The sequence below is a fragment of the Sinocyclocheilus grahami genome, unplaced genomic scaffold (assembly GCF_001515645.1).
Source record: "Sinocyclocheilus grahami isolate Dianchi unplaced genomic scaffold, SAMN03320097.WGS_v1.1 scaffold454.1, whole genome shotgun sequence".
Classification (NCBI taxonomy): Eukaryota; Metazoa; Chordata; class Actinopteri; order Cypriniformes; family Cyprinidae; genus Sinocyclocheilus; species Sinocyclocheilus grahami.
Window position 1 is genome coordinate 578,685 of NW_015505633.1, and position 23,819 is coordinate 602,503.

At 36.6% G+C, this 23,819-nt stretch overlaps 1 protein-coding gene across 2 annotated transcripts in view; it reads right to left on the reverse strand.

Annotated features, from left to right (window-relative positions):
* Positions 1-14,793, reverse strand: part of LOC107552636 (noelin) — a 23,872-nt gene extending 9,079 nt beyond the window's left edge. The window contains exons 1-4 of one of the 2 annotated variants that reach the window (XM_016234567.1): positions 11,498-11,867; positions 9,156-9,305; positions 8,878-9,033; positions 6,473-6,692 (exon numbers count right to left, since the gene is read on the reverse strand). In XM_016234567.1, coding sequence (XP_016090053.1) covers positions 6,473-6,692; positions 8,878-9,033; positions 9,156-9,305; positions 11,498-11,647 — 676 coding nt within the window. In that variant the 5' untranslated portion in view covers positions 11,648-11,867. Of the gene's footprint in view, positions 1-6,472; positions 6,693-8,877; positions 9,034-9,155; positions 9,306-11,497; positions 11,868-14,334 lie in introns of those variants that run through there. The other variant, XM_016234568.1, reaches the window with a different exon arrangement.
* Positions 14,794-23,819: the final 9,026 nt, after the last annotated feature.

Here is a 23,819-nt window from a genome sequence, read left to right on the forward strand (position 1 = left end):
GAGATGCTGGCCGTGCTGCATGCACTGAGATATTTCCTCCCGGACCTGAGAGGCCACCATGTGTTGGTGCGCATCAACAACACAGCAGTGGTCTCTTACATCATCCACCAGGGAGGTCTGCGCTCACGCCGTTTGTACAAACTAGCGTACCAGATCCTTGCTCCCTTCGAGCCTATCGAGGAGATATCGGATCGCCTCCTAACGATAAAAACTACCTTCCTTCTGGCGATTTCTTCCCTCAAGAGAGTTGGGGATCTGCAGGCCCTTTCAGTGGCCCCATCTTACCTGGACTTTGCGCCTGGTTTGGCCAAGGCGTTTCTGTTCCCGCGAGCGGGATATATCCCTAAGGTCCCTTCCTCTGCACCGTGGCCTGTCGTACTCCAGGCCTTTAGTCCTCCTCCCTTCCGGGATCCACACGTAGTGTGGCAGCCTCTAAGGCCTTTTTAGCGGGTGTTCTTATGCAGGATATCTGCAACGCGGCGGGTTGGTCCACGCCCCTCACCTTTGTTAGGTTTTATGATTTAGACTTGCGAGCCACTCCCGGTTCTTCTGTCCTCTCGCCCTAGCGGTGCAATCTTCCACACTGGGCAGAGACTTTGGAGTCTTCGGAGTCACCCGCCGTGACGTCTCGCCCATCTATTCGTCTGATTACACACGAGTTTCAGAGCCCGTCACGCTGAAGGGCGTTCCCCTAGCGTTTTCCGACGCAGCGTCTCGTTCCCTCGAGGAACTAGGGTTACATACGTAACCTGAGACGTTCTCATGTATCTGATAATTGTTTGTAATATGCATATTTAAATCACATGAATAACTTTGGAATATAGAGTCATATTGAATGCTGTACTTGCAGTAGTCTAGCTGATGACCATTCACTTTGATTGCATAGAAAAGAGCAGTCTGACAACTCTTTGAAAAAAAAGTCATATGGATTTGTAATGATGTGAGGGTGAGTAAATGATGACAATTTTCATTTCTGGTGAATTCTTCCATTTCCTTTAACACGCTGCTCGTTTGCTTTCGTATGAGTGAGTGATATGCTGTTAAACGTCAATGTTTTGCGCTGGTAAATGGGTTTGAGGTGGATGGGGGAGGGGTTGGAGTTCCTGTCATATTCTGGGTTGTGTTAGGCACTCAGGCAGAAGTTTGCAGGCATCAGTGAACCTCTCATACTCACTGTTTTGACACAGTGTCAGACAGACGCATTGGAGCATAACTTGTGTAGACGTCTGCAGTGTTGTAAGAGTCCTCATACACAAGGAAGTGTGTTCTTCTCTCATTTATACTTCTTTCTGAACCGCATTTTCTCTCTTTTTCTGTCACTTTATGTCTTTCAGAGAACTGATGAGGTTTCCCTTTCTCTTTCTTTCTCTGGCTGTGCGGTTTTGGCAGTCCACTTGGGCAAAGCAACTGCTTTTAAAGGAAATGCACATTTATAGATACTCCTCTGTTTCCCATGATATTTTTTCAATATTCTGTTCTTGGCACTGAAATGCGATCATCGTGCTGGTTTCTGTAAAACCACAACAGAGCCAGTTCTGGAGAAAGAACTGTTTTGTATTTCACTGACCTGGCTATCTGGTGTCATTACACGGCTCTCCAGAATACTTGATTCTGATTGGTCAATCACAGAACTCTGCGGTCATAATGACGTGAAACTGTATATCTGAGAGTTGTCCCTGGCAACCGGTCTCCATGCTGGTTTTAAGTCTCTCGTTTCCCTCTGCGCACTCTTTCTTCTCATATGATAAAAAACTGAAATCAATATTTCATTTTCATGTATTTATTTATTTGGTGAGTCAGCCAGGCATTGACACAAAATAAATCCTTTCAGATTGATATAAGAACGTTCTGCTTTACATCTGAGTTATTTTGTGATCATGACCAGCTGACTGCCCATGTCTCATATTTATTTTATATTGTACTAATATTTCAAATTACAAATCACTAAACTATATCTATTTTCAGAAGCTTTGGCATAAAATTACTGCTGTCAAATAATACTGATTTACCCTACATTAAAGGGGTCATATGATGCGATTAAATTTTTTCCTTTCTCTTTGGAGTGTTACAAACTCTTGGTGCATAAAGAAGCATATTTGACCCAACATTGGGTTGAAACAACCCAGCATTTTTTAGAGTGTATATATGATTACTCATAATCTGCTAATATTGACCGGTGCAATTCCATAATCCTTTTGGGATTGAAAGAGTTGCAGTTTATTCACCCAATTCTCCATTCCAGACATACTTCTGCAGACAAAACCTACATTCAAAGATATTCTATGGTACATAATATTCACATAATTACCAGCCTGATTATTGCCTTAGCACAGGTGGTCAGTCTTTACACCAGACCCGATGGCCAAATGTTAGCTGAATAGTCTGTCACAGGCGATAAATCACAGTTTTATTAGTGTATTTAGGTGATAACGTAGTGGAGAGCATTTTCTAGGATTGCAAAGCAGTAGTACAACTGAACATACAGTGGATTGAAGGCTAGGATCTATAGTGCCTGACACTGACTGTTGATGCTGTTATGGTGAAATATACAGCAAGCAACACTGAGTTCACAGCCATACATCGCTAATGTGTGACTGCTGCTGCTTTATGTAATTTTCTCAGATATGTACATAATGTCATGGCATTAAATGTTGCCAACCCATCCCATGTTTTCTTTTGCTAAATCTACTGTGCTACTGTAATGGAATAATCTGTTAGAGAAGCTTAGCAGAAACCTAATACTTCCATTAATTTATGAGTAACTCTTTACTTTGACTCTGTGATTTTAATCTTTCGCATATGCACCTTTCCAAGAAAATAAATAGAACTGTAAATGGTTGTTGACTTTTTAAATCAAGATTTTAGAATAAATTTGACATGAATGTATGTAAATACGCAGTTGTTTAAAAAGTTTGAGGTCAGAAATTGTTGTTGTTTGCTTAAAGATATTCATGCAAATACTTGTATGCAGTAAGGATGCATTAAATTAATCCAAAGTGAGAGCAAAGACTTTTAAATTGCTTAAATCAAATAAATGCTGTATTTTGAACTTTCTTCATCCGAGAATCTTGGAAATGTATCACGGTTTTCACAAAAATATTACACAGAACAACTGTTTTCAACATTGATAATAAGAAGAAATGTTACTTGAGCATTTGGCATATTAAAAGTCTATTAAAATGATTTCTGAAGGATTATGTGACACTGAAGCCTGGAGTAATGGCTGGTAAAAATGTAGCTTTGCCATTACAGGAATAAATCATTTTTAGGATTAATATTCTATCTAAAATATATTCAAATAGAAAACAGTTATTTGAAATTGTAATAATATTTCACAGTATTATTGTTTTGCTGTATTTGATCAAATAAATGCAGCCTTTGGAAACATAGGAGAACTCTTTCATCAAAACATAAAAAAATAAAAACGTATACCAAACCCAACTTTTGAACCTTAATATAATATAATATAATATAATGTAATGTAACGTAACGTAATGTAACGTAACATAACAAATGTGTATAACTGCTTACTGCATTTTTACCACCTTTTTTAAATAGTCCTATGGTGTGATAAATTACTTAGTTAAAGTGCACATTTTACATGAAGCCTTTAAATGAAATATGGGCTCATATACATTGCAGGCATAATAATTATAGAATAACTGGACAAAAATTGTGGCACATCACAGGATACTGCTGAAACTGCTTGAAATTTTATGGGCAACAATCAGAAAATAATTGGCTCAGGCTTCCTTCAAAACCCTATTAACTATGAATGTAATATTAACAATGAATGAAGTCCACATTATTTATACTGGTGAACAAATTATCAGTGTTTTTTTCCCATCCAGTGATTTAAGTCCCTTGTGAAATGCAGCATTAGAAATGCAAGCAGCCAGGAGATTACTGAGAGCAATAATCTTTCAATAGAACCCCATGATCATATTTAGATGTCTCTCTTTATCACTACATGTAGCTTTTGGCTCAGTGGAAAACTTAAAACTGCAGCTCTTTTTTTTTGGTATTTATTGTTAAGCACCAAAACCCAGCATGGTGTCCTCCTTTAATCAATCAAAGTAAGGCTGCATTTGCATTATGCATGCGTACTAAATCTGTTATTCGTCTGAATCTAAAATAAATGCTCCAAAAACAAGCAAGAGCAATTCTCTATTGTTACACAGAGCTTCTGACCTATATTCCAATATATGAATGGTTATTAAGATTCCTGAGAAACTGTACATTTTGCTTTTGGATAAGATCGTACAATCTTCATTAAACTGAGGATTTGTTTGTAAATCAGAGATGTGTCAGACACTGTGTCTTGTCATATTGAATTTTGATAATGTTATTTAATTAACCTGTAAAGTCGCTATGAATTCATGCCATGGCTCAGGTGGACCCAAAGGCATTTGTTAGAGGAGAGAACAGCACCGCAGCTTCTCATTAGTCACGTCTGTGTCTAACATCCATATGAGATCCATTCCTCACTTCAGAGTAAGGCAACATCTGAATCTGCTGCTACTATCTGTATCAGATTAACTATGCTGAGATACAGCATTTCAAACAGGGAAAATGACAGGGATATGTTGTGTTGTTTAAATTCAGCATGCTAATGCCTCCAAGCAGCACAATAAATTACAGTGTTTTGTCTTTTGCTCAATCATCATTCATTGAGTCAAGACTAATGTGTGTAATGCGAAACATCCTTGAATTCGCATTTTCAGTAAACACTGAGGCTACACTTTATTAGCTATTTTAAATGTGCTGTAAAATGTACTAAAAATGTACTCAGACAGTTTGTTTCTTCATTGGAACAGATTTGGAGAAATGTAGCATTACATCACTTGCTCACAAATGGATCCTCTGCAGTGAATGGGTGCCGTCAGAATGAGAGTCCAAACAGCTAAAGAAAACATCAGAATAATTCACGACTCCAGTCCATCAATTAATGTCTTCTTAAGTGAAAAGCTGTGTGTTTTTAATAAACAAATTGTTATTATTAAGACGTTTTTAAATTCAAACCTTCGCTTCTGGCTAAAATAAGTCCTTTATTCATTATATTGCCTTCTCCGGTTAAAAAAAAAAAAGTGTCTCAAGCACCACTTAAGGCGATACACTGCAGGTGAATAGGGTAAAAAAATTAACTAATAGTTATCACCTTACTTACCCAGTTGATTGATTACATTGACAATTGCAAAAAAAATTTGTATTACAAGTTTTCAAAAATGTTATGTTTAAATATGCAAATGAGGCATTATTTAATGAAATATGCGCTAATTTGCATACATTTCTAGTACAAAATCTGAACACTGGATGAAGTCAGTTTCAAAATTCTTGTTTAATTTTTTTGACATATTAGACTCAAATGTTTTTTACAGAGGGAATTTTGGGTATCTCCTTTTGTCACTCCTTTTGTTCAGCAGCCAGAAAACAATATATTTTCACAATTTTGGGGGGAATAAAATGTTGTATACAATCAAGCTAATTATATATGAACAAATCCCTCTGTAAAAATCTTCAGAATGTAGACAGGAATAAAAATGTAAAGTTTGGTGTGTGTAAGTGCTACTGAAGTGAAGATTTATGGCTCAGTGTAGGAGAAAAAACTCATTTTGAGAAAACGGCCTTTAACAATATGTATTGTAATTGAAATCTATTGACACAAATAGATAAAGTGCTATAAAATAAGCAGTTAACAGTGTCTTTTGGATGTTTTCTTTCCACTAGTCTTTATCAACACTTTATGAAAAGCCAAAAAGCCCAAAATCTCAAAATTGACAGGTGCATGAAAAAATTGTGTTTTTGCCTGTAGTGTCTCCCCTTATAGGAAAAAAGTTCTAAACAAACACACACCTGGATTTTGATGTCAGAGGACAACAGGATGGACTTTTTTACTAGAGGAAACATCGTTATGGATTACGGCCAGAAGCAATGATTTAAAGTGTAAACACCTTAATGATGGGTGTGTTTCTTACAAATATGCAGCTGGTCACTTCACAAGATATTAATTGATCGACTGGAGTCATGTGGATTACTTGTGAATATATTGTTTTTTTATCAGTTGTTTGGACTCTCCTTCTGACGGCATCCATTCACTATAGAGGATCCTTTGATGAGCAAGTGATGTAATGCTAAATTTGATGAAGAAATAAAACCATCTACATCTTGAGTGACCTGAGGGTATGTACATTTTCAGTTTTTATTTTTGGGCGAATTATTCTTTTAATTAGAACAAAATGTGCAGTGTGCCTTTATTTGTGCAGTCTTTAATCCCCTAATATAATTGAGTAAAAATAACACCAATATATTTTCATTGTGGCTTTTTCTGGCCTTTTTTGTGATTCAAAAACAAACAAAAAACTTATATAATTTTCTTGCATACTAAAGTGTGTGTTCAGAAAAAGATCTTCGTATATAATATTTTGAAATTAAATATAATAGTTGTTTGTGTTTGTGCTCAAACTCATCCTACCTAATTTTTGCATGCATGCACGAAGCCTCTCCTCAAGATTAGACACCCTGTTGTGAAGCTCCTCGTAGTCAAAGGCCCCGATCTCCTCCTGCAGTTCACTTAGCACTGATGTCAGATTCTTGACCTCCTCTTTAAACTGCATTACCAATTTTGCATCGGCCTTGTATTCCTCCAACACTGGTATCATTGGCCTAAGTTCCTCCATTTTCTCTTTTATGGCCTGAAAGGTTAAAATAGGCTTGGTTCAGTAGGCATGCGTGCAATGATTGCGTCCAAACACCTGTCTTGCCCTATACTTGCCCTCTCTGCCTACTCTATCATAATTTCTGTGTGCGCCTAGCAAATAGATATAGAGTTCAACATGGCATAAAACAAGTTCTCAGTACACCAGCAAAAATGTGAAAAAAACTCTCTTTATTTTTCAATGTTTAAAATGCAAGGTGTTGAGGGTTACATGCTTCACATACAACAATAGTTTCCCTTGTTTCAAAATATCCAAATGTGCATAAACAAATCTGAATTATTGACATGGAGATGTCATAACATAAGAAAATCTCCTCAAGGAAGGCTGCAATAGTGGCATGCACAAAAAGACTGTGAACAGAATTCAAAGGTGCTTTGTATTTAAAATAAACTGAATGATGCAATCAGTTGACCAGTTGAGGATTACAATGGGATTGAACTTGTTCTTCAGTCTCTGCAGCTTTGATTTAATTCATAAAGTTAACCCTGCAAGCAAGAAAATGAAATTTGGTTGAATAACTAACTCGCTAGCCTTTCTAAAAATTTTTAGAACACACATTTTCACAGATACAGCTGCTTGTACAGAAATGATACAACATTTTATCTTAAAAATCAATTGATAGGATGAGCTACAGTATGAACACACACAAACATGCTTGAAATTATTTGCAGAAGTGCAAATAATCATGATGGTTCCTGCACATAAATCTGGACATAATACGAATAGCAAGTTATTAAAACTATACATACGCTCCCGTTTAAAGGTTTGGGGACAGTAAGATTTTTTTTTATATTTTTGAAAGAAATCTATTATGTATAGAGGTCAGCACATGGCATGCAGACAAAAATATATTCATCATGGCCAAACATTAAGAATTTGTTCCCTCATTTTACTATACGTTCTCTCATTTTAATTCAATTGTGGCCACAATATACTAAATGATTCCAGTCTTTAGTGTCACATGAGAAATCATCCTAATATGAAATCATTCTAATATACTGATTTGGTGCTCAAGAAACATTTCTTTTTATTTTCAGTGTTGAAAACAGTGCAGCTTAATATTTCTGTGGAAGCCGTGGGACATTTTTTCCAGAATTCTTTAATGAATAGAGGTTTAAAAAACAGCATTTATTGAAATAGAAATATTTTGTAACTTTTGATCAATTTAATGCCTCTAAATAAAATGTAATGCTGAATAAAATTTGTAATAATCTTATTGACCCCAGACATTTGAAAGCTAGTTTATATTATATTACATTATACTGGGATCAATAAGTGCTAAATCATCCTTGTCCAAACAAAGAATCCATTTATCAAACTCTATATGTATTCTTACTTCTGCTGAAATGCCATATTTGTATATGCTCTGTGTATACCTGAACTTTTGAAAACGTGCACCATATAGACTCCCATGTGGGTATAAAGATCATATGATGGTGTATAAGATGACCTTTCCAGCGATTGCATCCAAATATTTGATGCCTTCATGTAATAAATGTTTAAAGGTCAAGCCATAAAATGTTTTGAGTAGTTTTCTTACTTGGCAAATGAACAAGAGGTGCCACGTTCTTGACCATAACATTCAGTTTGACTAGAACAAAATGTTCAATACACTATTTTGTTTAAAAGACTTTAAAGGGCCAGATGATGCCGAAGGAACTAAGAGACTGTGCAAAACTGATCTATAACATCTATGCCACTTTGGGAGCTCGATACACACACTACAAATTGCAACATGCAACCAAATCACTGCGCCTCCATTTAGAAAACTAGCAACGGCCTCATTAGCATGCAGATACAATTGATGTCAGACAGCTAACAATAGCTAAGATGGAAAAGATGCTATGTCGCCAAAATGAATCATGTTTTGTAATTCACTTCTTGTGGGGAAAATGCCTGTGGCGTCAACTCAGGAGGACAAAATCATTCGTAACAAATATACTGAGCTCTCTTGGCTTGAAAATGTACAGAAAATGAATGCGCTGTTTTCTCACAGATTGATTTGTAATGTAATGTTAAAAGCCAGTATTGGGAGCTGAATTAAATAAGTGAGTTAATCTTTTGGTAAATGAGACACACTGTATAAACTTTCACGAATGAAAAATGACATTGATAGTGGAATACCGCACTGATCTGGACGAGCACATGCATTTGTACGCACCTTGTATTGCTTGGCGATATTCTGCTTGTGGCTTTCCTCCACCTGTTTGAACTTGGATTCCAGGCCTCTCAACTGCACCTCCATTCTTTGCACATACTGCAGGTCTTTCTGGGTCCTCTGGTCAAGATTCTGGATGGACTGAGTCATATTCTGGACCTGAGAGAGAAAAAGAGAACATAAGAGAAGAAGAATAAGCCATGTGCTGGGTGAACAGAGCTATGAAAGGCATTCAGTGGGCAGTGTATTCTGTCTTTGTGTGGATTAGTTTCAAAGGTTACTTTTTCCAGGAGCTGTCTCAGTTGTTTGGTCCTGGCATCCCGTGAACACATGGTCTGCTGAGGAGCCACAACAGTGCACACACACCTGCCCTCACTGTCTTGAGCTGAGCTGTACACCTGCCACGACTCCTCTGGGTTAGCAGGCAGCACCTGGGCAAAGGACAAAACAAAGAGGAAAAAAGGTCAGTGACTGATTGGGATGTGCTTTATGGGAAACGGCTTTGTAACAGTTTTCTTCTTTCTCCCTCTGCAGTCTTTGGGAAGGTTAATTACCTGAACCCTACACAAGGGTCAGAGTGATAGAGTTTCTGGCCAGCTGATGGAAACTGTCATGCCAGTTCAAGTTTTACGTTCCAATAATCATACATTTATGGATTGTTTTTTAATGTCTTGTGAACTTAAATACTTTGTTGCCTGTGGTTTATGAAATGTTGTTTTTGTGAATTCTGCTGAAGTAAACATGTCACTAAGGTAACACTATTTAGAAGATTTAGACAAGGGTTTTGTAATTTTAAGGATGACTTGTGATAATCTTGGAAGCATGAGTTTCATCAGAATAAAATGAAAATGAAAAGCAAATCAGTAATGTGTTGCACTATACACAATTGTTTTCCAGCAAAAGTGTTAATAAAGTTTATATGTTATACATAATACATACATACATAATATTATTTTAGTTTTAAAACTACTTCTAATGTCAAAATAATTAGTTATTACATATTATCATAATAATATATTTGTTATATATATATATATATAATTATTAATTCTTTTTTTCTTCAAGCCAAGCTACAGTATTTAATCTCTGTGTTGTTTTATTTCCCTTTTTCACATTTTGTTTCTCCTTGTCCATCAGGAGCAGAGCAGTTTATTAGTGGTCAATATATACTGACAAAACCTTTTTTTAAAGGATTTTCATAGTTGGTGATTTGATGTGAAATGGTCTTTTTCTCGAAGGGGATTTTATGACCCAGTGGCTTTACATAAAAGAGCCATCTGGAAGAGTGAGCGTTTCCGTATGTCTTGTCCTAATCCTGAGTAATCTAATGAATAATCCATATTCATAACCAGTGCGGACAGAAAGCACTTTTTATTAAACCAAAGGAACATCTTTGCAAATCTGCTGCCATTGTAATGCTGAATTCAGATTATAATAAAATCTAATGTTTTTACTCTTTGAGGACAGAGCTTATCACAATACCAAAATAGTGGAGGCATATATTTCATAAGAAAAAAATTGTACAGTTCCCTTGCTCACAAACAACTGATTTATTTAGTACAGATTTCAACACAGGATTTGCAAGATAGCAGGTGACTAATAAAAAAAATACTCAAGACTATAAACACACTCAAAGTCAATACTCCCCTCTCTTTGAGGACAGAGCTTATCACAATACCAAAATAGTGGAGGCATATATTTCATAAGAAAAAAATTGTACAGTTCCCTTGCTCACAAACAACTGATTTATTTAGTACAGATTTCAACACAGATAGCAGGTGACTAATAAAAAAAATACTCAAGACTATAAACACACTCAAAGTCAATACTCCCCCTGCTGAGACACATTTTTAACTGATTGCATCGTTTGAACCTGAGAAGACAAAGGTTTTTGCCCATTGGAAAATCTGCATCATTTTGGATATCTATTAACATAAATTCACACTCTGTCACTGCTCAACTCCAACCCGCTGGTTCCTAGTACCTCGTCCCATAAACGAACACCTTCTGATAAATACAGGATGTCTTAAACAAGAAACACTGATAATGCATTTTTGCTTTCCTTTGCAAATGAGTTTATATTATTTGCCACCTTTTGTTGCTACACTACATGAATCATGCAGAGACTTAAAAGAGGTATAGGTCCACTATTATTATATGCACATTAGTCGTGCAGTCCAAATGAATAATTGAGGTCTAACTTTTTTCTTTCTTTCTGGCTATAGCACAGCAACAATTCCACCAACACACAAAAGGCAGGCAAACACTTAAACAGTTTCACTGCCTCATACTACTGTAATGGGACCTCAATCAGTAGCCTACTAAATAATTATCATATTTATATACTATGATATTTCATGGTACTCCAAGGTACTTAAAAGAATACTATGTAACCAAAAAGGCACAGAACATTTTTTTAAAAACATATTAACATGGTAGCTAAACATATCTATCCTAGGCTAAATTCCGGAGTCGGAATAGATGTTTTTAGAGTAGGCTACTGTGTATGAGCAACATAATTTTTCCATTTTCTAACCTACATTATTTAAATAGTATAATTTATAAGGCATAAATAATTCAGTGTTTTTTACAGCTCATGAACAAAGAGAATAAAGAAACTCACGCCAGTGCTCCGGTCCGGCACACCCGGAGGTGCCACGCTTAATTTGGTGCTATTCAGACCTACTAAAGAGGGCAAGGTTTGCGACATCCAGTTGGTGATCATCGCCATCGTGCTGAGCACTACTCCAATTTTCAGCAAAGGCACCGACATCTCTGCTCTCCTCTTTCCCAGTAACCTTCATTATACACATTCCAGGAGAAAACTGTAACCTGCGCCGCTGACAGAGGTGATGTGCTTCTGTAAAGCACCCAGTGTACATGAATTCATCTCGGGCATTTCTACTCCTTCTATCCTATACTGAACTTTATAATTACTCGAGCTCTCTCGGTTTCGGAGTAGAGTGCTGTTCTGTCTTCAAGTTCTCTCTTCACGCGAATAATGACGGAGGTTCAGCAGACCATCTCATCTCATTGGTTCCGTGCCTCCGCCCACCCGCTATACTGGTGAAATATTAATAAATATCACAAACCTCCCCCAGGCGCTTGACGCACGGATATACTAAATCACTAAACACATACAGCGTTTTTTCGTTACTCTCACAATACCCAGCAATAGCTGGTTAAAAACAGCAATAGTTAAAATCAGGTTTTAATAGACAATTGTAGCATACTTTGCTCTCAAATTGCTTTTAAAACAGTAAGCGATGTTTTATTAAGTCATTAACCTAAAAAAAAAAAAAAAAACTGAAGTTTTTTCAGAAAAAGGCGTTTGCGAACATAAATCGCGTTCGACAGTTCGGAGCGCATTTCTAGCCTATACTAGGTCAGTATCGATTGTTTTGTAGATGAAAAGGTTTTTAATTCATTGCTTTATTGATTTAAATATGTTATAGGCCTATGACTCAATAAAAAGTAGGCTATGGGGGCATCGGCAAAACATTATATCTATCGCTTTGCTATACGGCTTTTATGCGGACGGTTAAAGGTGCTGGTGGAGACGATACAATTTTTGCATTTTTACGCGAGATGGAAATGATCTACTTACTAAGGTTCCTCTGTAAAGTCGACCCCATTGAATAATTCGTGTGTAATATTGCAGCCATCTACAGGCTCTCTCTACCGTGCAGTGCACAGTAGGCTACCCACCATTATTTATGTTCTCTAAAGTAGCTATGATTGTTAATGCTCTCTGAGCATTTCATTAAAGTCTGAAATATCAACAGATGTTTGATTAAAAAGATAACTCACTTATGCACAGCCTAAAACGGAGTGCTTTATGAGTGCCATTTATGAGTCACTTCTGAACAGGGGATTTTTAATAGGATAGCTGGACATTGACACAGGTTATCTCTCAGCATTTCATGGTATTGTTTAGCCAACAGAGGGCAGTACAGGTTTCCTTCTCAGTTTAACATTTTTCTCCTGAGCAAAAGTTCCAATCAAACCCTCAACACCCCCTTCCCAACCATGCATCATATTACTATTATTTTGCATATTTGTTTTATGCACAACTACACCATAGACACGTTCTAAACGAACTAGTGACAAATTAGCACTCACAGACAGACTCAACTCTTAAACAGATTTAATCTACATCCTTGTTCTCTTCTTCTTCATTTTCTGTCCTTGTTTTTTCTTTTCTTTTTAATTGTGGTTAGCAACACTTGTTTTCACCTAACGTATGAAGAGAAACATCTGATTAACCACTGATTTGCACATGTGCAGGCCAATCAGAATTATGAACATTTTGAATTAATTTTATGAAATTGAATGTGAAACTACTGCTTAAGATTGATTAAAGATGTTGTCTAAAATAATGTTTAACTTATGATATAATTAGCATGCTATAATATGAAGTGCGTCTAATGCCATAGTTAGCATAACAGGGAGGAAACAATATATATTTTTGTGTCAACCTGATTTTTTATCGAATCAGACAGGATCTCTGTTTTTCTCTCTCTCTCTTTTTCAGTGGTTCATAATTTGGGACAGATTACAAATGATGGCACATGGCACTTAGTTTCAGATGACTGATTTTGTTATATGAATCATCCAATAATTCACAATTACTGTATACAGTATAATGAATCAGAAAATGTTAACCTGTTTAAAAACTTGTAGTATTAAGGTAAAATAAAATGCCCCACGAAAGACAAAAACATACATTTAATCAAGCCTTGTTCTTGCACAAAACAATGCATGGAGAATATAGAAAAGAGGCAAAATTAGTTACATTTGCGATATCCATTTTCTGTACATGAAGACTAACGACCTTGTCCATGCAGTATAGCTGTTACCATTTGATTAACTCACCAACAGGGATTTAATGTCAAGGCGTAAAGAAAAACTAGTTACTGAAGAGCAGGCATCAATGTGGAGTGTGGAGAAAGCAATTTACTCGCTATTTTTGTCTTCAAAGTGAGATTGTAGAGTGTCAGAGACAATCACAGTGTGTGGATAATGAGAATACACTGCACAAGCCCTGGAGTGTTTTATCTTCAATAGGAATAATCATACAAATGATAAAATGATAGTGATGATCAGTCTCACACACACTAACAGAGTCTTCACTGCTACCAAGATGCATTTATCTTTAAATACTAAAACTCTCATATGTTACTCTGTAAAGACATTCATAATCACCTACAATAAAGCCTATATCCCACATAGAAGTTACTATTTTTAAAACCCCCTAGCCATGTGGGATAAAAGCTCTAGAAAAGAGAATCCCCGCTGTGATTTTTCTTCTAAATGAGGTTTAATCATATTAGTCCATCCCGATCTCTACTGCCCAATAGATTAATCTGCCCGTATGATAATACACGAAACCGGCTTATTTTGAGCATATCTGCCTAATTAGCTTGAGATGTGCGCTGAAAATGGCGTTTATAAACCTACTTGGGTGAGTTCAGTGCCCATCAGTACAAGGAGGGTGAGACTCAGGAGCTTGCTTGCAGGCTGCATCTTCTGCCGCCGATGCCACCTGATCCGAGGATATCACATGCAGAGCTGTTTTCTGTGCAGCTGTCCGGCTCTCTATCAGACGCTCCTCTTGAATGTAGGCTACGTATATATTTAATTCAGCGCTAAAATAATGGAAAAAATGAGACTGGAATGGTTTGCGGAGCCGCCTCTTTGCATATTTATCTCATCTCAGCTTCTCGACGCTTCCTCGTCCTCTGTCCTGCTGGACCGGCGTTCCGACCGCGAATGTGGGGATGAGCAGGAGAGCGGCGAAAATATTACTTCATCACTAGACAAACTTGGCTGGTTAATACGAGAGAGTAGGTGTGGGCAGGGAATTCGAGAAGCGGGGCCAAGCAGTAGTGCTGAACCGGATGTGACACGAGCTGGTGTGGGAAATTCAAAAACCTTAGAGGGGGACCTGAGCAGCGCGAGTCGAGCTGCTGGAGTGGACACGAGCTCTCTCAGCACAGTTCACAGCACAAGTGCCAGGACTTCACTATAAGGATAATAAAAAGGAGTGACGAGGTTGCCATGGAGACTCCGTCCTCCTTGGGTACCACTAATAATCATTTTAAAAATAATTAAAGCTGACACATTTTTAAATATTCTTTTGTCATTTAAAACACTCAGAACTATAAAAGTTAATTAAATAATAACAAAAAGGCTATTTATAGTATATTTATAATACGTAATATATAATGGTTTTATAAAACGTTAAATTATGTAAATTCATATCATAAGAAATCTTTATATATCTTTATATACATATATCTTTTTATATCTAACGAGCACCAGCAGACTGACATCGTGGCTCTTGAAAATCCACAATGCTATTATTTTTACTGTATTTTTATCAAATAAATGCAGCCTTGGTGGTGAGCATATGAGACTTCTTTCAAAACATTAAAAACAATCCTAATTATTGCAAACTTTTGGCGGTAGTATATCATTTACATGTTTAAGTTATACATAATGTATATGTTTAAGTAGCAATTGAATAAAAATACAAATATAAATGCCATTTTTAGCCCAAACCAACCTGTACCGAACAAATTCAAGATATTAAAGTTTCAACATCCTCATTTTAACCAATACGAACGACCTTAAATGCCATTGTTAAGGTTTCTCCATTTACTGACAGTAATTGACAAAAGAGCGATAGGCTAAATGTCATCACCACAGTGGCCTTAAGAAGCACAACAGTCTAGAGTAAACTCCTTGTATTAAAGGTCAAATTAACACCTGCTGTTGCAGCAGGCTACTACAACAAACAGAATGTGCAAACAGTCTTTGTTTGAAGACTACTTTTTACATTTACGTATGTAAATAATGAGTAAATCAATGAACAGGATAATTCAGGGGTCTTTTTTCATGCCAAGGAGCCACATAGTGCATATGGAGATGAGTGAGAGCAGAGACCTCAGGTTAGATATTATATAAAACTGCTGCATTTTAATCTTGGCCTATAACACTTATAATAACTTAAATTAAAGCTAAAGTTAACTTAATATTGTATTATTGTTTTGTTTAACTTTTTGTCATCACAAATGTTACTTTGTGATCAAACAATAATTAGCAGAACTCCAGTGGTACTTCATTAAACTCCTTAGGGATCGCAGACTCATTTTTGAATATCATTGGTATATATTATATTTTGACTAAAAGATGCAAAAACAAACAAACAAGCAAGCAAACAGACTATAGACTACCACCAACTAGACCAACTGACTTAGGGCCCACTAAAAGATTTTATTTCAGGTTATTTTAAGATGACTTTAAAATGATTTCAAATAAGACAACAATTAAAATAACATTAGTAACAAAATATTTCTTATTTTAATTCACCCTCTTACCCTCAAAACAAACTTTGAAGAACCATGGTTCCCACCAACCTCATTTAAAAAATGGTGTTTAAAAAATTAAATATTCAGTTTTTATACATTGAATATGAATATATATTTTTCTAATTATGTCAAGCTCTAAAATATTTTATCGAGTAAAATTGTAAAAAATATTTGTAAAAATCCTCAACTTTAATCTTTAATCACTGGGCAACAGAATATTGTTGCGGCCTTGGAGTCAAAAAGGTTGAGAACCACAGGACTAGACGGATGGATAGATGTGTGAATCCAGGGTTACACAGTATTAGCCAACTAGTTTACCACAGCGCAGAAATGAAGACTCCAGCCTGGAGATTTCTTTTATCTTGCTACACATGTTGAAAGACCTAAACCTATTTAGAAAATACTGCATAGCTTGACTTGAACATTGTAGCTGTGTAGGTGGACTCTCAGGTCCATGAATCCTTAGTTTGCCATTTGTGATGCAGGCTGCAGCAGATTGATTGTTCTCAAACTTCAGCAGGTAGTGTGGATAGTGATAGGACATGTGTTGTGTGAAGGGTTAGGCTGAGGTGCTCCAGGGCTGCTCACTATCATTTCTAACATGCAGCTTCACAAACCATCGCCTGTCAGTATAAGACAGTCCATGATGCAGGAGACTCTAGGGAAGCCCACCACCTGCATCGAATTGTGCTTGTTAGCATAGGGATAAGAACACAGTTTTATTTGTGGATATATATTATTTTCATCTAATATCACTCAAATAGTAGACACCAAATGTATCCTATAAGATAAATGTGCTCTCACAACAGGGACTTCTATCAGTGTCTCTAGCAAATAGTTTGTTTTCCACTGCAAATACTTGAAGCAGGCTTATAAATGAATGCATAAATAGACTCCCTGCTTAGGCAAAACAAAGCCCTTGAGAGGTTTTGAGACAAGCTTGGGGAGATGTCCCACTTTTCAGTCTCTTTCTCTTTTTGATTTTTTTAGACTAGTGAAAATACACAAAGTGCTTTTGTTTCTTTTCAATACCTTCGCATCTGCTGCCACAATCTTTCTTTTCTTTTCAAAGAGATTTTTTATAAAATCATACGCTAACACACAAAAGTCTTCAAACGTGTTTGTGTGAAAGGGAAAGTAGAATTAGGGGCAAATGAATGCGTGGAGTTACATAATGTTGGACTTGTAGATTAATCATAGCTCAGTGGAACACAGAGGAACATTCGTTCATTTTTCAGATTGGACATTGATTGATGCCTCTAAAGGAGTGAGATTCAACATGAGCCTCTTTCATTTACAGAATTTCAGGTCATGCTGCTTTCGCACACATCAATTTCCTGTGTCTTTTCACCCTGCCATGCTCATCATTTAACATCTCGGTGAAGAGATCTCAGTTTGCACAAGTGCCGTATTCCACAATTAAAGATTTTTTTCTCAGTTGCTTTATATATTAACATGTCAAAGACGGCCTGACTGAACAACTTGTGGTCAAGTGTCTCGCTGATGCAACGGTATCTGAGGATGATTCTAGTAAGTCTTCAAATAGTGGCATAAAATAGAGTAGTTATTTTTCCATAACAATACCCAAACGACTGGTATCCGAAGAGATTGTTCAAAAATAGAAGTGTGAATTAAAACCACTCTGTGACATGCATCAAAAGGAGATCTTATTATCTCGCTTATCCTATAATCAGCTTTACCAGTATTCAGTGGCACCATAGAGCAAGATTAAAACTCTTTAACAGTCTCATTAAATGAAAAACCCTCTCTGAAACTATTTCAATAGGATGCTGAGGACCAACCAAGCCTTTGATGTAGGATCTAAAACACGGAGGATAGGAGTATAATGTGCCTCCATTTTTGTGGTGGCAATTTTTATTCAGATTGGCACATTTTTCATTCTTATACGAGGCCAGAAGTGGCTGTGATAGCTTGGTGATGCATCAGGTTTCCAAGTAAACATCCAGAGGGTTAAAACTCTGCTACTTGGAACAGATACTATGACAGTGTGATGTCTTCAGAGTAAAGCAGACTTCAACTGATAAGTTCTAAAGGCATCTTTGGTTCCATTGTGTGCTGTAAAAATCCCAGTATCAATAACAACATACAATGACTAGCTGTTCTGTATGTAGTATTGTGACAGAGAGATGGTCTCATTCTCTCATGCTTCCATCTAAAAGTTTAGTTTTTTTTTTTGTGATTATGATTTTGAATTGTTTTTCAAGCATAACAAAGATAAAGCAAATATCAGTTATAAACATATAGTAAACAGGGAAAATGGAAGCAACAGACATCACAGACATCACAGTCTGATGCATGGAGAGAAAGAAATCAAACCATTTCCAGGCCTCAATAATAACAGGTGTAGCCCTGTTAAGCCATGTGCTCTTGTACATTTGCATTGGTTATGTAACCAATATGTTTATATGTGGCGTAAATCAATTTTATATGTATTTATGCAAATGGAAAACCAGCAAACAATATTTTATTTTTTATTAAACTTATACAAAAATGTGCAGATTTTTTTGAATGCTCACAGAATTTGAATTTATTATCTTCACTTTTGAACGTAACCTAGTCTTCCTAAAGGGGTAGTTCATCCAAAAAAGAAAGACATTTCTGTCATTCTTTAGTAAAATGTATGTCATTTTAATACTGCCTTACTTTGGGCGAACACAAAAGAAGATATTTTGAAAACTATTTCAGTGTTTTTGCCCATATTTTAAAAGTCAGTTGGTCCCAATGTTGTTGACACTCTCATTTTGTCATTCAAGGCTTTCTTTTTTCTGTGAAAGCCATTGGCATTCAAAACAACACTTGACTTTTACAAAAAGCTTTTTCAAAATATCTTCTTTTGTGTTCCGCCGAAGAACAGAAGTCTTGGAATGACATGAGCGCGAGTAAATTATGACAGAATTTCCTTTTGGGGCTGAACTATCCCTTTAATGAAGATCAGAGACTGCTACTTTCGATTCCTCAACTTGTAAGTTCTTACTAAGCTTACATTTCTGTTCTTAGTAGTAAAAAGTCTTCATAGGAATACTATAGCAATATTTTAAAAAGACCTTTGCCTCCATTATGCTGTTCTTCAGGGAAACAGATAGCACCTCCGTATGTTCAGACTTTAGCTTGCTGGAAATAACAAGAAGTGAACTTGTTATATTTAAGAATGACTAACAGGCCTCTTTAATATTTATAAGGTCTTTCCACACTGACTGCTCATTCGCAGTATCTCCAATTTTAATTGCAAATCTAAATTAGTCATTGAAACCTTTCCGTTAACTCAACACGTACACGCGGCTCCAAATGCGCCGTGACTTGAGTCATAGGCTGTCATGTTTGCTGCCAAGAAGAGGAGGATGGCGGTCCAGATCTGACTGTGGGGACCATCTGCCTCTCTCTAATCCAGTAACCAGACAAGAACCACACTCTGGTTCCTTTCCTTACCCACAGTGCATTGCTGCTGAGGACATGAAGGCACTGGCAACTTACTAAAGAGCAGATTAATGCGACTTCTCCCAGTGGATGAGGTGTTGGTTAGGTTGAGAGCTTGACTTTTTGAATTGGCCTCATAGCATTAGTTGGCTTATTAACCTTGTACTGTTGTTTTAAGATGGAGATGAATGAGTTTGACATTGCTAAATGTAAGGAGGATAAGTTTTGGGAGCACACCGAAGACATAGAGACTATTTCTACAGTATTTTGAGTTTGAAACTAGTGCCAGTGCTGGCTAAATTGGTACCTTAAGTGAAATAAAACATGACCAAAGAAAAAGAAAACTCAATTTAGTGTGATTTGTTTGTGCAAAACAAACAAACAAAGAAACAAAAAGTCATTGCAAGCTAGAAAATCGCAATTGTGAGCAATAAAGTCACACTGGGTGATATAAAGTTGCAATTATGAGAAACAAACTAACAGATATGAGATATAAAGTCACACTGTGAGGTATAAATTCACATTTGGTGGATATAAAGTCACTTTTTTTACTCCGGTGCACAAACGGGCTTCCATAAAGATGTGATAGTCTAGTGGTGCAGTTTTTTTTTGAATCCACGGGACCCATGTTTAAATCTTTAGTAAACCAAACATAATTGCAGATGAACCTGACAGCCAGTGATCATAATTTACATTTTTATTGCATGGAAATAGCAGCTTTGATATTTAATTTCCCCAGGAAAAACATCAATTGGAATTCGAGCAACGTAATGGTGGGTACAGCATTTTCAGTTTAATGCTAGCTTTTTTTTTTATTTTAGTGAAACAAAAACTAACTAAAAAGAAAAATCTTTTTTATTCAGAGGCCCAAACTGGGCAAAAATATGTAATTTGGTGTAGCTGCTGATATTTATATGGCCAAAAAGTAAAATGAAATTCTGAACGCTAATGTAAAACAATGAGATCTTTAAAACAGTATAGCAGACTACTTACATAAAATGCATAAAAGTATTAGTTTTCACTCTTTTTCTCTCAAAAATATGTCTTAATAAGATTTCATTGTTTAGTTTTAGTGTAAATCTGAATAATTAACTAATGTGTGGGCCAAACACATTGCAATGCAATACAATGATGATTGAGAGATGTACAAATAAACATTCTTCAAAAGCTTGCTGGCTTTATTTGATTTGTTTTCTTTTTTTTCTCCTAAAAATGATGTATGGATAAGTAAACCTAAGCTGCTTTGGTCCATCTTGAAATAATATTAACAATATCAAATTTAAATTTACTTTATAAAAATCAGTAAGACAGAAAGACACATGAAGCACAACCATTTTTACAATTATACTAATAGGTCGTTTACTCGCTAACAAGTAAAAATATCAGTCAGAAGACAGAAGGCATGTAGTATATTGTGTCTTCAGCAAAGTTTTGATCATGTTGATAATTTAGAGGCCTTAGGAATTTTACTTTCAATATGATGCAGTTTATAGGGTAAAAGCAAATGATCTGCAGAAGGTGCGACCTGACTGGACGGACCACCTTTAGACATGAGAATGAGTAATTTAATTTTCTCTAATCTGTTAAATGCAACAGTATGAAAATATCAAGATATTATAAACAGTAACATCAAGATTTTCTGAAAAGCTGCTTCGAACCAATGTACATTGTGAGAAGCGCTATACAAATAAAATTGGAATACCTGTCACCATTTTTTAGATGAACACTTGTTACCCGCAATAACTGTACAGCTTTATTATCAAAGTTAAATACATTTGGAAGTTACATTCAAAAAAGTTAACTTCTAAACTCTGCCAGACTATTGAACCATCTGTGGAGTCTGCTTCAGACTTGCTCATTTTCCACAGGCGGTTGATAGATTGTGTTTAATCTCAGGTAATGACTCTGCTCTGTTTTAGACAGACAGTAGGCTACTGTAGGGTGTGAACAAGCCTGTCAGTTGCTCATCTGAGAAACAGCTCACTGGAGCGCAGTATGCCTTGAAGCTGTTAAACAAGCTAACCACAGCAGCCAGCCAGCACAAGCAAAGACCCCCCATAATTTCACAAGAGTTTAACGAAGAAATGCTGAGAGACATAAAAAGGAGACAGCAATAATGTGTCAGCCTTTATGGACTCAAACATGGATCGAAGAGGGGTTAAGGCATAAACAAAGCTGCATTCACAAAATTACATTTAGCTTTGATTTGACAACAGAGACTTTGTGTTGGGTACGATTGATCATAAAACACTCAGTAAGTGAGTGCGACATGCCCCAGTGGTGTTGTTACTAAAAGCCTGGGAGCTTTCAACACTTTAAAAGAAGGAAATACGAATTTTAACGAACAAGAGGAGCAACCAGTGTTTCTTTTTGTCTGAGCACGGAAATGTACACAAGATTAAACATCAGCCATAACATATCCAGCAAATTGCATTGTTTTGAACAGTACATCATTTTTATATTGTGCATAGTCCAAGGTAGCTTGCGACGCAGCCAGTTATCCTCGGTGTTGGAGGTTCTGAACAGAAAGGTCACTAGCAGAATTGTGTTGTGTGAATAGATTGGGCGGATGAAGGATGAGAAGCTTTCCCTTACGATCCTCTCACAAGTCAGGTGTAAATAAGAAGTCTTGTTCAATACTCCCATTTCTCCTATTATACTTCAATTCTCTTGCTGCTCGGTGAAAGCATTAAAAGCGGTAAGAAAAGCCTTAGACAGGTTGTTTGGACCCGGGTAGGTGTCAGAGTGGTGACAGACAGCCAGAGCTTTGTATATAATTGCCAGAGAAAGGAACCCCAGCTCTTTTTAGAGTACCTTACTTTTTCAATTTTTCAGTATATAGTTAACAGGATATCATAAAGTATAATAGCAGAAAAGCTCTTGATGAGACAAATAATGGATACAGTGCAAAGCGTTTAAAATATTTATGTAAATAAAGATAAAGATAATCCTTGTGAAACAGAACTGTGCTTAATTGTACTGCATGCACACTTGGGAGTGTAGGCTACTTTAGATCTTAAAAATCCCTGCTTGCAGATAATACAATATTAATGACATGTTATTAATGACATATGTTTACACAACACTGTTTTCAGAAAAGAACTCTGAAACAAAAAATATTTTTGAAAAGACAATGAAGCATTTTCAAAAACCTCTAATTTTTATCTGTCTCTATTCCATTCATCCGTTTTCAACCAAGAAACAGCCATGAATTTCTGCTGAGCTCTGCTTTGCTCTCCGAGGCCTGGTAAGCTCGGAGTTAAAGCCTGATCATTAATGTACATTTCTAGTTCAACACACTCTATTATGGATTGAGCTGTCATTGTTCCTAGTGTTAATGTGTTCCCGCTCATGTATAATGGAATACAGCCGAGTCTTGAGCCAGAACCAGCTGCCAGCTGCATTACATCAAAAGCAGATTGAAGCAGAGAGACTGCACCTCGGTGAATATTATGTGTGTCACCTGCACGGCCAAGGCTAAATGCATCACTCGCGAGGGTCCGCCGGGCTGCCACAATCATGACATCATAACGCGCTGACTTTCATAGGAGGTCACAATAGGGACTGAAGAGAATAATGCAACGACTTGAATTTTGGATTACTGAGTGTATTGGTGTTTTTTCTCTCCTCTGAATTTCGGCGTTTCATTTTCTTATATTTCCCATCAGCACAATTTCCATTATCCTGTAGCTTCCTGTTCAAACCGAGTCCTTGAGCCAAATTGAATAAATCACAAATTCAGAGTTGTCGAACCACTTTATCAAAGGTCTAATAGTATGGCTTCAGGGGAGCTTTTACAGACGAGCAGAACCAATCCCAGACACGTCTGAAGAGAATCTATTGAGATTGTCATTGTTCTCCTGTCTGAAACCTGCTTTAAGGCTTATTCGATCAGAGGTATAAGAGTAGGATTTGTTTCCATATCTGTGCAAGAAAAGCGCCGTTACCTGGGCTGTGCGTGTTACATTTAGTCCAATTCCTCTCCACGCTAGCAGATGGCTCCTGTATGGGTGGTGGTAGAGTGGGTGTACTTTCCTGTACTCATATGATGAGCCTGCAGAATGATTTGGCTAAGGTCCAGAGAGATCATATTAAAACTTCTTTGTCACTTCAGAGACAGCGATTGACTTCTGAAGT